At 37.4% G+C, this 16857-nt stretch overlaps 8 protein-coding genes across 8 annotated transcripts; 7 read left to right on the top strand and 1 right to left on the bottom strand.

The window, feature by feature from the left end:
- Positions 1-49: 49 nt before the first annotated feature.
- C9374_010284 (uncharacterized protein) lies at positions 50-1628 on the top strand (the record flags this gene model as incomplete). Its single annotated transcript, XM_044685811.1, has 2 exons — positions 50-290; positions 463-1628. The coding sequence occupies 2 exons, from the start codon at positions 50-52 to the stop codon at positions 1626-1628; spliced, it is 1407 nt and encodes a 468-aa protein (XP_044544084.1).
- Positions 1629-2304: 676 nt separating this feature from the next.
- On the top strand, positions 2305-2664 carry C9374_010285 (uncharacterized protein; the record flags this gene model as incomplete). Its single annotated transcript, XM_044685812.1, has 1 exon — positions 2305-2664. One exon carries the CDS (start codon positions 2305-2307, stop codon positions 2662-2664), a length of 360 nt encoding a protein of 119 aa, XP_044544085.1.
- A 520-nt stretch (positions 2665-3184) lies between these two features.
- C9374_010286 (uncharacterized protein) lies at positions 3185-9805 on the top strand (the record flags this gene model as incomplete). Its single annotated transcript, XM_044685813.1, has 1 exon — positions 3185-9805. The coding sequence occupies one exon, from the start codon at positions 3185-3187 to the stop codon at positions 9803-9805; it is 6621 nt and encodes a 2206-aa protein (XP_044544086.1).
- Positions 9806-10084: 279 nt separating this feature from the next.
- C9374_010287 (uncharacterized protein) lies at positions 10085-11128 on the top strand (the record flags this gene model as incomplete). Its single annotated transcript, XM_044685814.1, has 1 exon — positions 10085-11128. The coding sequence occupies one exon, from the start codon at positions 10085-10087 to the stop codon at positions 11126-11128; it is 1044 nt and encodes a 347-aa protein (XP_044544087.1).
- Positions 11129-11220: 92 nt separating this feature from the next.
- C9374_010288 (uncharacterized protein) lies at positions 11221-11703 on the top strand (the record flags this gene model as incomplete). The annotated part of the gene is made up of 1 exon (XM_044685815.1): positions 11221-11703. The coding sequence occupies one exon, from the start codon at positions 11221-11223 to the stop codon at positions 11701-11703; it is 483 nt and encodes a 160-aa protein (XP_044544088.1).
- Positions 11704-11797: 94 nt separating this feature from the next.
- On the top strand, positions 11798-13117 carry C9374_010289 (uncharacterized protein; the record flags this gene model as incomplete). The annotated part of the gene is made up of 2 exons (XM_044685816.1): positions 11798-12327; positions 12427-13117. The coding sequence occupies 2 exons, from the start codon at positions 11798-11800 to the stop codon at positions 13115-13117; spliced, it is 1221 nt and encodes a 406-aa protein (XP_044544089.1).
- Positions 13118-13183: 66 nt separating this feature from the next.
- On the bottom strand, positions 13184-13993 carry C9374_010290 (uncharacterized protein; the record flags this gene model as incomplete). Its single annotated transcript, XM_044685818.1, has 2 exons — positions 13184-13666; positions 13850-13993. The coding sequence occupies 2 exons, from the start codon at positions 13991-13993 to the stop codon at positions 13184-13186; spliced, it is 627 nt and encodes a 208-aa protein (XP_044544090.1).
- Positions 13994-14149: 156 nt separating this feature from the next.
- On the top strand, positions 14150-16648 carry C9374_010291 (uncharacterized protein; the record flags this gene model as incomplete). Its single annotated transcript, XM_044685819.1, has 1 exon — positions 14150-16648. One exon carries the CDS (start codon positions 14150-14152, stop codon positions 16646-16648), a length of 2499 nt encoding a protein of 832 aa, XP_044544091.1.
- Between the last annotated feature and the right edge of the window lie 209 nt (positions 16649-16857).

The following is a 16857-nucleotide window of genomic DNA, read 5'->3' on the forward strand; positions in this document are numbered from 1 at the left end:
GCTCGATAAGACAAGCGTGGAACCTCGTCAGAATAATTATGATGATGACATGATAGACTGGCTTCGTTATCATCATGAATTGCGGAGTAACAAATTCATTTCAACAAGAAGACACGGAGAGGATCTTTACGAATTTCTGACACAAACAAATATCGAAAAAAGAGCAGTGGATTTGACACAAATTCCGAATCAAATTGATTATATTTCAATTGTAATTATTATGGGATCGGTGTTTGTGGTGCTGTTTTTATTGATTTTGGTGACGTGTGTTATTTTAAGAAACTCAAAAAGTACGTGATGATGACATCTAAATTTCTGTCACAACTTGTTTTTATGTTTTACTCCGCCATGGATCCTTTTTTCAATGTGTAATGAATATTCATGAAATTAATGAATGACCGAAATCATTTCTCGGTCATCAATGATTGAATGACGACCTAAATTTATCAACAACATTTATAGGAAAATACAGATTCTATCAATTTCAAAAACGAGAAAAAACACATCGAGATTTTGATAAGGAATTTTTCAAGCCAAGTGCCACCCGAAAATCCGTCTCTACATCCATTCAAGGTTATTCCATTCAATCCAAAGAAATCTCCATGGAATGGAAGCCACCGGTTTTCGCTCTCAAGCCATTACCTCATTTTCCACATTTATTCGTAGCCAACAGCTCAGATCCAAAATATGAAGGTTTTGTTTTTTATTACAAAGCTCATGAATCATTGGTGAGCTCCATTTCAAATGATGTGGCTGCCATGTTCAACAGAACAGCTGGGCATCAATCTCTGGAACTTGCAGCAAGTGAACGAAGAATGGAATATTCCAAAATTAATGCTACATCGAGCCATTTCAATGAAATGTCAGAGGATTTTAAATCAGCACAATCTTCACTTCCAGGACAAACAGCCGCATACATGTCACAACCTGTTGGAGTTTCCTTAATGAGCCATTCAACATCGTTTGCAAGTGGTGCCACTGCTGTACAAACGCCACCTGTCACATTACCTCATACTCGAAGTAATTTAAATTCTTCTACAAATTCAACATCAACAGTCATTCATCATCATCAACCCGTTATGACATCACAACCCCTTCCCAACATTCCTTCAGACTCTTCCAAAAACATCATGTCACTTCACATGGACGAAATGTACAGAATTATTCAACGAAATTATTTCTCATTTCGTGAATTTGTTTTATATTCACCCCTCTTAATTGAGAGATCCATTACTTGTCGCGATCCAGAATTGTTTTTCCCAGCCAATTTAACTCTACGACAATACATTACCAATATTGTGCTTGTAAAATTTAAACACATGGCCAATAATCCAGAATTGAATGATGTCTGGATGGAATATATTGAAACTTTTGAGAGGTGTAAATATTCTGAGAATGCTGGTGGTGTTTCAAAAAAGAAGCAACCACAAGTTCAAACAAGTGGCACAGGCACACCCAAACCTCAAGGTACTGCTCAATCATCAACGCAAAAGGCATCATCTACAAGTCAACAACAACCACTCCAAAATTCACACAGCAAGGGTCTCACTGAGGAAGAATTTACCATTTTTCTTGGACATTTGTGGATGCTTTTGAATTTGAAATATTACTCTAGTTCAAATAAATAGCCTCAGCAGTTATGTGATAAAACCAACATTCATTTACAAGTAAATACCCCAAACACACCAACCAGCAAACATTTGGAGGAACACATATTCATCATCCTTGCTGTCAAAGATTTCTTTCCAATTATTGACACCAAAAGCAAAAAATAAGAGCACAAGATGGATGGTTTTGCGTTTTATGAAATCTTTACACGGCTTTTCTTGAATAAACAACAAGAGTGGAAAGGGTTCTCTGAATTGATTGCTTCTTTTTTCATTCGTACACGAAATTCACAGAATGAGTTTACATCCTATTTGCCGTCAGAACACGATGATCAAAATCTAGTGTTGCGTTGTTTTAAATTGAGAACGGAAGATTATATGATGAATATTATCGAGGGGGAGGAGACACCAACATCCCAATCCGTCTTTGACTCGCTTCAATTTTTGGAAGAAGAACAAAAGAAAAAGATGATGTCCGACCTATACCAGCTGTTGCTTCCGTTGTCAGGATTTGATCTTTTCGATTTGTTCGTTAACAAAACTCTCACTCCGAAAGTTAATGAGACAAGAAGAACACCACAACCTCCAAACCCAGCAACACCTAAACGCACGCTAGAACAAGTCACTAATCCTGCCAATCAAGAAAAAGACCCCAAGATGATGAAAAACACACCGTGTTCATCTTCAAAAGAGCCAAATGGCTCATCTTCGGAGCCAAGATCTGTTGGTGCAGACTCTCCCTCATCAAGAACATCGCAAAGTAAACAGTGTTGTGATGCTAGGCAAACAGAATTCTTCATCTACCTTAACACACTTAAAACCTCGCAACAGCACTAGTAGTATGGAACAAGCTCCAATGCAGCTCTCACAAAACGAAGAAGAAGATTATGAAGAAGAAATAGATAGTGAAGGGGATGAGTACTCGGATTGTAGTGATGAGGAGAAATGTGATGAAACATCAACAACCAAAAGTAACAGACCAACAAGAAAAGCAAAGGAACAAGGCAGTATTAAAACCAAGATGTTCATTCAAGGGCTCGAAAGTGACGAAATATAGGAATGTGCCGACTCATGGATGTATTATGAAGGTCAATTGTTCCAATACTGAACTTTTTCTCTCATCAGACTGCTCGTGAGAGCCAATAAGCAATTCAAACGACGTTAACAACAATATAACACTCCATTTTACACTCTACCTTAAAGCAATATCTGAGAAGTATATTCACAAAGCTCTAAAACCTTACCTACCAATGGAAACGAACATTGTTTCAAAGGATTTTCTTGAATCATGAACATGCTTGTTTAGGGTACATGCCCATTCTGGCAGAGTTCATTTCGGCAAAGATAAGAGCCATTATACAACAATTTCAAAAAAAAAAGAATCATGCCCGCTCGCTCATCCGTAAATCAAAGGCGCCAAAGGGGTGTCTGGACACGCTTGTCCATCATTTGCATGTCCATGATGATCATGATGATATTTTTCGACCATGTAAGTAATATCTACATTACATTAGTACATATATATAGCATGGACCAACAATATTTCAAAGACTTTTGTATTCTCTCAAAATTGTAAAATGGACACTTATTCCATTCCGTACGCATCATTTGTGAGTCGTGTCATTGTCAATAAGGATAAGGACTTGCAATACAAAGTGAATGTGGTCAAGAAGTCATCCTCCTCACAACAACGATCCACCACTTCTTCTGAAAATGTTGAAGTTCAAATTTCCTATGATTCATCCTTAGGAGGTGTCGGTTATGTCGGTTACTCTTTGGATTCCATCAATGGAGCCATCTCTCTTCAGCTTGCAAAAGCGAATCAAACTCCTCTTGCTTCAGGAAGTGTTCCAGTCCAACCAAGCACAAGTGTTGTAACACCAAAACCATCCTCCAATCAAACAAAACCCTTAAAATCGCATGTGGTGTCTGCTGCCACTTCCATGATACGAGAAGGGGGAAGAATATTCTGGTTCTCTCTTTTTGCAATGTTGTCGACTGGAATGTACATGTTGTTTACCATTTCCAAATTTAAGAATCCATTCCATCAAACCATGACACTCACAATGTTTGTTTTGGCATTGTCTTTGGTTGTTGCCTCAACAAGCTCCAGTTTCTTAAATGCTGATATAGATGCCATGACAGAAATCAAGAATGGAAAATTAGCTTGTGCCATTCCAACCATCACTGTTCTCGTTCCACAAATTTACGAATTTGATATCAATCAAGAAGATCCTTCGTTGTCACCTCAATTCAAAACAGAAGTTAGTTTTGCTCCTCAGCAATATACAACTTCTTTTCAAAATGGTAGAGATGGTTATAAGGACGAAGAAGCCATCACCATTTCAACCATGTATATTGATACTTGGAATGAAATGAATGGTCAAACATTTTATGAAGATGATGTGGTCTTTGTTGGACACAATTCCCAATATGAAGCTCGCGTGTTGATGAGGTTTAGAAATTTACAAGGTAAACTTCCTCCAGGAGCTGTGGTCAGTTCTGCCTCTCTGGATTTGACCTATGTGGCTTGGGTTAAGGGATGTAAAATTCAAGTCCACCATATCAACACTTCATGGGTAGCTGCTCAAAAAACTGGATGGAGATTTAAAAATTATGCCACGAGAGAAGAGTGGAGAATTCCGGGCGCTGCTGGAGATGTTGTCTTGAATTCCTATTCTAAAATGGAAAAGGCAATGAGTGACATTGGAAATCAAATCAAATCCATTTCTCTCGATCCGTATATTGTTCAAAAATGGTTTGACAACAATACTGAAAATTATGGAGTCTTATTAAGAGAGGTCCCTGGAACGTTTGTTCGACCAACCATATTTGGCGGAAACTCATCCATAGCTTATCGACCTCGATTGACAGTGACATATCAGTTTCAACCCATGAAACCTCCTCAATATCCAATGGTGTTAACAGAGATACCTGTTAAATTCTTTGTTCAGTCCAATACTTCGAATTGTAACGTCACTGCATGTGGAAATGATGACACAGGGTCTGGCACTATTACAGCACCTTTCCGTTCTGTTGCCAAAGCATTAACGCTTGCACAGGATGGAGATGTCATCTTGCTTAGAGAAGGTGTTCATGCAGGTGGCTTGACGATTGATCGAGAAAATATTACTATTCAAGCATATGGATTGGAGAAAGCTGTCATTGCAAGTCCTGTCAACAACCCCCAACAAGCCATTAATGTTTACTTGAGAAGAGGATCCAGTGGCAGTGTGCTACGAAATTTAGAGCTCATTGGAGGATTTGATTACAACATTCGAATAGAGTCATCGATTGATTGGGGAGGTAATAATGCAAAATTTGGAGCTTCTAATATTGTCATTGAGAGATGTAAAATACATGATAGTGGTTATCACTTGATCAAGATTGACTCACTATGCAACAATGTTATCATTCGAAATAATGAATTTTACAACAGTGGAGTAAGAGTGAGAACAGGTGGTTCAGCGATTGTGCTCTACGATACCTATCTAACCAGAATTCAAGATAACATGATTCACCACACAATGGGTGCAGCCATAATGATTAAATCTGGTGCAAGAAATTCCATCGTTGAAAGAAATTATATTACCAATAGTTATGGAGCTGGAGTGTTGGTTGGATTCTATGAAACGAGCGAATACTTTTCTGATGCCAATCAAAATCCTCTCTACTATCAAGCTGTGAATACCATTGTTAGAAATAATATCATTGCTAACACGTCAGGGGCTGGAATTGGATTGTATTCAGCTAAAAACCCACAAATTGTTTTTAACACAATATGGGCAGCTGCACAAGACAATCAAGCTGCAATTTTGATCAATCTCGTTCAAACATGGGTTTCTAACTCGTATTCACCAATTACTCCATGTATCAATGTCACACTTACCAACAATGTCATTTGTACTTCAAGAGATAGAATTATTGAGATTCGAACACTTACCAGCTATGTGGATGACTCTGTGGTCGGTGGTCTTGAAGGTCAATCCCTCAATGTCTCATACAATAGATACTATTCTCTTCATTTGGGAAGTAGTGGAGGAGTCTTTTCGGATCAAAGAAACTCCATTGGTTATGTGGGAGGTTTTTCTGGATGGAAATCCAAATACAATGATATTGGAAGTAGTGAAGGAAATCCATTCATTGATACGATCGCTTTTTACCCTCAATACCCATCTCCTCTCATTTTCAGTGGTGTTGAAATTGCTGGAATCATTTCTGACTATTTTGGAAGACCCATGATCAAAGGAAAAATTTCTATTGGCGCTTTGCAATTCATGAATGATGGTTTTAGTGATGATCCAACCAAGAAATACTCGATCACTAATATCATATATAGATTACCTTACCGTGGTTCTGCACCTCCAAAAGATGTATTACCGACATGGTCACCTCCAACGACGTATCGGGTGATTTATGTTTCTCCAACAACTGGAAGTGACTCGTCTGGAAATGGAACGTTGGAATTTCCGTATAAAACCATTCGTAAGGTGACCAACGTTGCTTTTATGAAGGACAATGATATTATCATTCTAAGAGGAGGAACATACAATGAGGGAGGAATTTCAATTACTTCCAACAATGTCACTATTAAGGCATTTGACAATGAGGTGCCCATCATCACAAGTTCCATGAATGACGCCACTCAAATGAATGTATTTAAAATTTATTCCCAATTTGTGACATTGGAAGGATTAGAAATCATTGGAGGTTTTTACTATGGAGTCATGGTTGAACGCTCGGACGTTGTCATTCGTAAGGCAAAAATTCATCACACGGGATCTGATTGCATCAAATTGTCTCCCTTTTCAAAGCGAGTCACCATCACACAATCTGAAATTTATCAATGTGGTAAAAGAACCACGTATCAACAAGGAAATCCCAATCAAGGTGCAGCCAGTACCGATGCCATTCGTGCCGTGAATGTGGACGATTTGATCGTCTCTCAAAATTATATTCACGACATTGCTGGAAGTGCCATTAAAACTCAAGGTGGAGGTCAGCGAGCACTCATTGAACGAAACTTAATTCTCAATGTTCAAGGTTTAGGTGTCACTGTTGGTTTTTACGAAGAAACTTCATACATGGATCCAACTCAAAACCCAGATTACTATGAAGCCATTGACGCTGTGGTAAAGAATAACATCATTGTCAATGTACAGGGAGCAGGTGTTGGTTTGTATGCTTCTAAAAACAGTAAGGTCCTGCACAATACTTTGGTGAATGTGGCTCTTTCCATGCAAGTTCCAATTTTGATCGTAGCTAGTCCACATACGATGAATGCAGTTCAGTCACGAGGTCAATCGAATCATGCTCCAATGATAGTTAATAACATTATTCAACTCTCTGAGGCTGGAGTTTCACAACTCATATATGAAGTGAGAGTACAAGATGGAGATGGTCTAGATCAATCACAATTGAGTTCTGATTGCAATATTTATTTCAGCAATTACAATAATTATCACGGAAATTCTCAAGCATCTATTAGCTTCCTTGATAGACGATTAACATCTTTTATATCAACATCTGATTTAGATTCATGGAGAAAACACATCAATAGTGATTACAATTCATCCATCGCAGATCCCCTTCTAGACTCCAATTTAAAGATTGGTATTCAAAGCCCAGCTCGAGGTAAAGCAATGTTTCTGTCAGAGGTCACAGAAGATTTCTATGGAAATTCTCGAACCAAGGTCAATAACGATATTGGAGCATTGTTGTATTCTTCGGACTTGTCGAATTCGTCAGTCACACTGTTTCCACCGGCATTTTCTACCATCATCCAAACTAGTTCATCCAATCAGTGTTCGAATTATACCTTTATACTTCCCAGGACGTTCTATGTGGATAACGTCCATGGAAGAGACGGGGATTGTTTGGGAACATTCTCTAACCCTTTCAAAACGATTAATCAGGCTTTGGCAGTTGCTCCTTCAGGTTCTAATATTACTCTTCGATATACAGGTGTTACCTATAATGAAAGTCTCTCTATTCGAACTCCATATATTAGAATTTCCACCTATGAAAATGATCCAAAAGAAGCTTTAATTGTTTCATCCATCTACAACTCATTCATTCTTCACACCATTCGCTTTGAAGCAAGCGCAATTGATAGCTCATTGGAGAGAGTTGAACTTCAAGGAGGATTCTTCTACACTTTGAAAATTGATGCAGACCAAGTAACTGTTAAAAATTGTATCATTCACAACTGTGGTACCAAATGTGTGTTCATTTTGAAAGCCAACAATGTGACTCTGACCTCAAGTGAAGTTTATGACTCTGGTTCAAGACTTCCGTCTGAAGGTGAAGGAGTACATGCCTTGGCCTCTCATCATTTCACATGCACTGATAATTACATTCATGACATTGCTGCTGATGGTGTGAAAATTGAAGGAGGATGTCGAGAGAGCTACATTGAGCGAAATGCCATCTCGAATGCAGATCGAGGAATTTTAGTTGGAGGAAGAACTGATTCTATCCAGCTGTTTGACACCAACTCCAATCCTGAGCTCTATGAAAGTATTGATGCTACTGTGAGTAACAATATCTTAATGGCCATCTTCGGAGCTGGAATTGGAGTTTACGGCTCAAAGAATGCACACGTCATTCACAATACCATTATAGATGCTTCACAATCCAATCAAGTGAGTGCTCCTCTTCATGTGACAAGCACGCTTCATCGAAATGGACTTCTTACTCCTGTATATTCTCCTTGGATTTTGAACAATCTCATCTTTAACAAGGAGACCATCTCTTCTCCATTGTTTAGAATCGATGAAGGATCATCCCTCAATGCATCTATTACGGGAGGCTCCATTGTCATTAACAATAATGTGTACTACAACAAGAACAAGACGGCTCTCTTTGTAGATGGTCGAAAAAACACTGCTTTCAGTGGTTCATTGTCTAATTGGAAAACCAAAATTCAATCCTATTTTTCTGGTAGTAACGAAGCCAACAGTTTAGAAGGTGACCCTCAACTAAATTCACAACATTTATCCCCATCATTAAGTTCTATGGCAACCAATGCAGGTCATGCTTCAACGACTGATTTAGATTTTTATGGTAATACTAGAAATCCAAATTCCATTGATATTGGAGCTGTCATTTCAAGCAATAGCGTTGGTCCATTGTCAAAGCATGTACCTCGAACGCTTCCTACAAATATTTCACAAATTGCAGTGGCCAAGAGTTCTAGCATGGCTTCCATTCGATATCCTCCAACTGGTAATCAAAAAACTTGGTCTGCCCCTGGCTACACTTCTGATGATGCTGGTGAATTTGATCTTGCATGTCCAGTGTTCCTACCTGATCATCCTTTCAATCAAGACATTTCGAATCTTCCTGTTCATCCCAGATCCGATGCATTCATTAATAATGTTGCAAGAAAGTACTTACACGCTGACTTTGGTACTGTGTATGATGGAGCTCTCAATGGAATACCATATATCATTGTTACCAAAGATCAACCCAAAGTTGGAATTCAAATTACATCCTACGCTTCAGAAAGTGACATAACAACTTATCCTTTTCCAGAAGGTGCTCCTATTGAAGGAGGACCAAATTCTAATGGAGACCGTCACATCATTGCCATTGATAAGGACAATTGCAAACTCTATGAAACATGGAGAACATTTGTCATTGATAAGCAATATCGTGACACTACCGGTGGTGGCAATGTTTTTACAGCAGAATGTGGAGCTATTTTCAATTTAAATACAAGCAAAGCCATCCAGAGACCCTTAGGATGGACATCAGCTGATGCAGCTGGACTTCCTATTTTCCCATTGCTTGTCAGATATGATGAAGTAGTTGTGAAAAAGGAAATTAAGCATGCCATTCGATTCACAGTGGTTAAATCTCAGAAGGCCTTCATTTCTCCAGCATCACATTTTGCCTCTTCTCTCACAGATCCCAATTTATTACCAATGGGAGCCAGAATTCGAATGAAAGCATCCTATGATTGTTCCAGTTATTCAGAGGAAGTACAAGTGATTTGTACAGCACTGAAAAAGTATGGAGCTTATATGGCTGATAATGGTCAGGATTGGTACTTTAGTGGAGCACCACATCCCATGTGGAATGATAATCATTTGAATGATATGAAGAAGATTCCTTCGACTGCGTTGGAGGTTGTATACACTGAAAAAACATGTTTGGATGCCACTTGCTCAACGTGGAGAGATGAACTGAATTGAGTGGTTACTTCAATAGGAGTTTCTTGGGAGGGTTTAAATGAAGTGTGGAATGGACGTGTATTGTCATCATGATCGATACTGCTTTAAACAGAGAAAGAGTTGCTGCTTTCCTAGTCAGAATCAAGCTTGATTATAGACATTGTTTGTTGTGTAATAAACTTGTCACTCGAATCAAGTGGAGAATTTCGAACTGTGTAAACGTGTGTCGATGAGCCTTTTGAACAAAGAACCAAAGAGAAACCTAAGGCTCCTGTATTTGCTCAAAGCCTTAAATAAAAAATGAGCTCCTCTCTGTTTCCTCAAAACTCCCACATTTCTAGGAGCGAATATGCATCCTCACCACCAAGAAAATATTCCTCTCTGTACGGAGAGAGTACAAGCAAAAAAGGGGTACTATCTGTTACGATGTTATCTAGCAATGAAGAAGATAAATCGGAACTTACTCTCAACCAATCATCATCTCTGGAAACTGAATCAAAAAAATCAGTCGGAACGGTAAGGAGCAGCTCACCTCGTTCTCCTCGTGTTTGCTCCAATTTCAAAACAAAAATCACACTCCGAAAGAAAATACCAGACAATCAAAATCCTCCAAAACGAAAGGGGCACACTCTCACAGAATGGAAAAACAAACTGTATTTATTTGGAGGCTATCAAGGTTTCCATTCTAATGATTTGTGGATTCTAGACGCGAATAAGTGGAAGAAGGTAGAAGTACAAGGAGTCTTACCGCATAAACGGTCAAGTCATTCAGCTGTAATTTACAAAAATCATTTAGTAATTTTCGGAGGTGATAAAGGAAATGAACTGTTGAATGATATTTGGATTTTGGATTTAGCAAAGGAAGCTGAGGATATGAGGTGGAAAAAGATTGTTTCAAAAAATACACCTCCAAAACCAAGATATGCTCACAATGCTGTCATAATGAACGAGAAAATGATTCTATTTGGAGGATATGGCGGAGAATATTTGAATGATATGTTTGAATTTGATTTTAAAACTTTAATGTGGTCACAAATTCATACTTTCCTCTCCCCACCCGCAAGATGTCACTTCAGTCTAGTTGCATTTTCTGAGAATAATAACTTACCCAATATTTTAGTGATGTATGGAGGATCCAACGGAGAGTCTTTAAATGATGTATGGGTGTTTGATGGCAATTGGATTTGCATTCAAAAACCGAAAGACACATCATGGTTAAACAATGAAACTCCAAGTCCAAGATCAAAGCATGCTGCCGTGAAGATTAGCTCAAACACTATGATAGTTTATGGGGAATGGTGGGATTATTTAAGGACAACGTTCTTTGGACTCTCACTATTCTAGGTATAGATGAGAAGAAATATTCTCCTATTTGGAAACGAGTTGATCTGTTGGCACCAGAAAATTTTTCTCCAAGAGACTCCCACACAATCAATATGCTTGGAAAAGAACTCATTATTTTTGGAGGTTATGGAGAAACCTCTTATCTCAATGACATTTGGGGCGGGGAAGTAATCATGACTGGGTCCACAAATTCCAGCATGTCATCCCTGCAAGAGCTAAATGTTTCTCGAATATCTGAGCAATCGCTGACTGTGGATGAAGAATTGGCAAATGAAATTATTCATCGATTGAATGGACTGGCTCCCAATCGAGAAGTTTCAGAGCAAAGTAATGATGAACATGCATACATGACTCCAAAAAAGAGTGAAGAGCTTGAAACCAATGACCAAGAGACACTTGATCATGCGTTTCAAAAGATTAGACTACTAGAAGAGACTGTAATAGAATTAAGCGACATGGTTCAACAATTGGCAGTTTCACTTGCTGCTGAATCAAAGAAGAGATCCAGTCTTCAAAAAGAAGTTTCAACGTTAAAGCAAGCTCTGCACAACCTTACCTACTCTATAAATTTATGAAAACATTGATGTCTTTACCGAAGGACAGCCTTCGACTAGAACGCAGTGTTTTCCAACTTGTTGTGGAAGTACCAAAGAAATCACAATCAAAAAAATGAGTTCCTTCTCTTTTGGTGCTTCTCCCTCCTCCGCTTCTTCAGTGCCAGCAAGAAAATCAACCCGATCAAAAGCAAAGCCGAAATTTGCTCCCACAAACGAGAAAGATCCCTCCAATCATCAAAACTATGATTTCCAATCGATAACTAAAATGCCAAGCTATAGCTCAACTTCATTTGAGCAATTACGATATGAAGATATGATGGAGAAACGCAAAAAACAAAAAACTAATGATGTCAAATCCGATGCACAACTTGTACTGAATTTATTTGAAAAGAAGATGGTGAGCGGTGAACAAAGGTTCAAACCAACCGGATCAGCAATGATTTTCACTTCCACTTCATCGTCGGCAAAAACAAATTATATGAATATGGATATTGCTTCATTGTTTAGGAATTATGAAAAATCAAACCGTGATGAAATTGAATCAAAGTTGGCTGATTGCAAGATTGTGTTTGATTCATCTCTAGATGACGTTTTTTATTGCCATAAAATTATTTTGATTTGCAGGTCTCCGTTTTTCAAGAGGTATGTGAATTTTTCGAAGCATGCTATTACAACTTTTTAACTTGTAATCTCCTTTAATGATATAATAATTGATAAACTGCTATCATTGGGAAATATCAGATTATTTGAATCTCACCCAAAATCTGAAAGCCTATCCTTTCCGTCTATTTCAAAGAATGTTATGAAAGCAATTTTACAGTGGATCTATTGTGAATCGGTTGACCCAGAAGTTTCGAATGACGAAATTTTCATGGATTTGGTCCATGCATCTTTAATTTTTCATCAAAAGCCGCTATTTAGGCAATTAATAGACTCCATGGAGTCTGAGTATTCATACAAGATTTGGGAGTTACCTGAACAACTTGAAAATCATTCTCTAAACTTGGAAGTGACAATAGATAATCAGCCAGTAACTATTTCTTATGCAGCATCATATACAGACGATATTAAGAAAATATTGGTCGAGTACAACATGAAGTCTAAAAAAGAATTTGTTCACAATCTTGAGAACGACCTTAAATCAGGAAAGGTTGCTGATTGTTGCCAGAAAATGTTCTTCCAGTCAATCCTTCCCTCTATTGAATATGAATCAATCACCCTTTCACCTATCGCAACTGCAGGTCTATTGAAAATGGCCAAGGATTACTCCATGGAACCATCCCAAAAAAGAAAGCTGTTGAAAGTTGTTTTTTCAAATGGATCCTGTTTTCAACAAACAAAGTGGCAAAATTTTGGTAAAGAGCTTGTTGAAGAAACAAGTGACAAGGCCATCGACTTTCTTTATGAATGTACAATATCAGAAGTAAAATAATACCAAACACCTTGAAAATACAATCTTAAATAAAGAAAATTTATGTTCATGTGTACACGCTGGTTTTTACACTGATCTCGTTGTCTTGAAGAATTGACGCAAAACAAAAACTTGTCCAACAGCCATCACCACGATACCAATCATTTCAGCAACACCCCAAAACATAACCTTTGTGTTAGTAGTTTCAGCCAAATCTCTGTGACTTTCTTCTCTCGTACGGTAGAATTTTTGCTCTTGTTGAATTTCCGATAGACCCTCTGTAAGTCTTAAAACTGATTTCACAATTGGATCCTTTTCATCAAGCTTAGTAAGGTTTGGGTCAAAAAGATCTCCAACATGAATTTCAAAAGTGACTGTCTTTGATGTCAATTTTGACATACGATTAGAAAAACAGAACTTGTATCTTCCAACTTCCACAGCTGTGAATGTATATTTTCCTTCTGTCTCTCCTTTACTCTCATGAACTAAAACTCCATTTGGTGATGCAATGGATAAATCAATATCCAAGTAGCCTCCGCTTGACACTTGGAATTGCAAAAGTACTTTTGCCTGTTCAAAGACAGTGTTGACATTATTTAGAAATTTAAATTCATGTGATATTTCCAAAATATGTAACAATAACATCCATGATCATCATTAAATCCAATATTGAAAATAATATCGTAACAACAAAATCATCAAAATCATTCCATGATCACGCCATTCCGAATCAATTCATCCATCTGAACTTACATTAGGCTTCTTAACCTCCTCCCAAAAACATTGTTCACTCAAAGGATCAATCTTTACCGACAAAGCATCAACCCAAGTCGCAACCGAGCTTATCATCAAAACAAACGCAATACATAAAGCAACCAAGGAACTAACACGTGGCATTTTTTTAAATTGTTTAAAACGCTTCATCAAACACGAATTCGCAACTCTTTATTCTAATACCAATGTTTAATCATTAACAATTAATATTCAAAATCTAGACAACAATATATGATGTAAAAATTATTTTACTGATTTTGTATTTTATCATGGTAAAAAATGCTCAAAGACAACAGCAGCAGCCAATTACATCATCACGGTGGCGGCCCGATTAATACGAGCAATTTAGTTGGAAGAACTTCTAACCATCAACAAGAAAATTTAAAACCATGTTACTATACATTCTTTTCTGATGATGGTAATTCTCCTCTCCAAAATTTAGCAGCTACTTCAAAACAGTCTAAATTTTCTTCTCCGAACTTGGGTGGTTCTTCGTCCATTCCACATTTTATTAGCAAACAAGAAAAGGATAGATTGAAACTAAACTCGAAAAAGACTGTTAGTTTGGCATTTATCGGAATGGGAAATGAAAATGCAATGGAAATTACAAACCAAATACTTAGAAAAGCAATCTTCTCTGACAAACGAAAAGATAGTTTGGGAACAAGTCATCATCAGCAATCTGGCTCTGAAGGATCAAGTTCTTTTCCACAGGATCATCCCAAAAAGCATCATCAAATTTCGATCGATTCATATCATGATGTCGACCAAGAACGAGTTTATTTATTTGCCGACCTCATGCAAAAATCGGAACACTGTAAAACATTTGTAGAACAGTTTCTTCCGAGCAAAATTTCACATGCAAGTCAAACCAATAATGGTTATCAAAATATTTTGCAACCAAATACCAATCATGCTTATGACTTGGAACATTATGTGGACTATGAACGTGTACTTCAAACTTTATTATTTTTATTTCAAACTTGTCACATGATATTCTTTATCCTTCCAACATCACAGGTGAATGGCAGCGTTTGTTCTAACCTTCACCAAAACCTTCTATCTCTATTTAGAACTTTGCAGATCAGTAAGCAACATATTAACTCTAAGATTTTGGACATCCATCAAGAGAAGGCGGCCTCCAGCGAGAATCCGACAATGAACATGATTACTACAATACTTGGAAGTGGTGTCATGTCCTCTTTGTACAGTCCTGGAAGAGTGTTGCCAGTTATTTCGTTCATATTTGTCCAAGAAAAAAGTCAATGGGACAAAATGATTTTGGAATACCAGAACAGAAAAGAAAATACCTTCGAGGACGTTGGAGAATATATGATTAATAGAATGCAAACCAGTATTGAAAACCAAGTTAGAAATCATATCTTAAAAAAAGGAAAGTTTTCTGGTACTGACGTGATCAAAACTCCGCTATTCATGCTTGATCCTCAGACATGCACATTTGTAATTGTCAACAAAGAAGCTTCTGAATCCTCTAGCTTTAGTACTAAGGTGTCATTGGATCAGGCAAGAAAGGCTCTATTTTCATTGAGTGAGCTTTCAGAAATCGAAACAAAAAAGACCAACAAACCTGCATCTAACAAATCCAAGAAGCAACAGGATTCTCAATCTGAAAGTTATGTTGGAGTCAGCAAAGTTGTCAACTTTATTCAAAAACAAATTGACTATTTCATCAAACAAATGCAAGCAGGAAAACGATTTATTTTGCCAACATCGTTGAACTGGTATCAAGCTACATTTGCCTTTGAAGAATTATTTTCACTGAACAATGACGATTTGCAGAAAGTGTTGGTGGAGAAAACCAAGGATATTATTCATCCTAACTTTTTCTTCTCTGATAAGCGTTGTTCTCATGCACTGAAGCTAGCTACTGATAATTTTGCTCAGAAATTACCCACGACCCAAACTAGTAACGCAAAAATTCTTGAACTTGTTAATGATTCTATTACCAAGTACAATACCTTTGCATGTGGCTATTTCACTCAACATTATTATCAACAACTACAAACATTCCTTCAGTCTAACACTCCAAAAGCCATTACGACTCAACAGTCCAATCTTATTCCATATCAATTTTATCCAAATTGCCCTGTTTCACAAATGACAGTGCAGAAAATTGGAGATTTTGGATCTATGAGCGGTAGAAATGGGGCCTTTAGACGTGGAAATCAGATTATTAACTTTATCCAGGTTCACACCATGCTTTCAAGAGACAGGTACAAAAGAAAAAAAAAGAAATTGGCTCAGGACCAAGATAGCGAAGGCAATGACACATTTTTAGTAGCGTTCGAATATGAAACACCAAGAAAAGATTATGTATTGTCATTGGATCAATTATGTCAGCTATACAAGCAAACATATCCACAAGAAGCTGCCAGTGCATTAGAAATGATTCAAAAAACAAATATTCCTCTATTTTTACCTTCAAATTGGTTCTTGACTGAAAAGAAGAGCTCTATTGCAAGACTTAAGCAAATTACACTCGGAATTCCTGACGTGGATTTAACAAGCACTTTCACTTTCTCACCAAAAATTTTTGTCACACCAAAGCCACAAGATTCCACACCAGGAACAAGCACCGCAACTAATCCATCCAATACTCAACCAAAAATTTATCCTCTTTATCACGTAAAGCAAGGCATTACTTTTGGAAGAAATCAATTTGTAACCATAGTATTGGATTATGACAGCTTGCAATTGAACAACTATGAAGATCCAACTCAAATTTTATTACAAGCTGGCTCCATTCAAATTAATTAAGAAAAATTCATTCTGTGTCGAATCATTGGAATCGATCACCTGTTAATTCACTGATGAGTGGTAGCAATTGAGATAATTGAAATTAGATTATTATCATTTTATATTTCCATACAGTCAGTCAGACAAATGAATGACCGTCTTGTCTACAAACGTTAGGACAGAAAGAGTGGTATTTGTGATGAATGTTGTTTTTCATTAGTATTCAATAA

The sequence above is a fragment of the Naegleria lovaniensis genome (genome assembly GCF_003324165.1).
Source record: "Naegleria lovaniensis strain ATCC 30569 chromosome Unknown tig042, whole genome shotgun sequence".
In the NCBI taxonomy this organism is placed as follows: Eukaryota; Heterolobosea; class Eutetramitea; order Acrasida; family Naegleriidae; genus Naegleria; species Naegleria lovaniensis.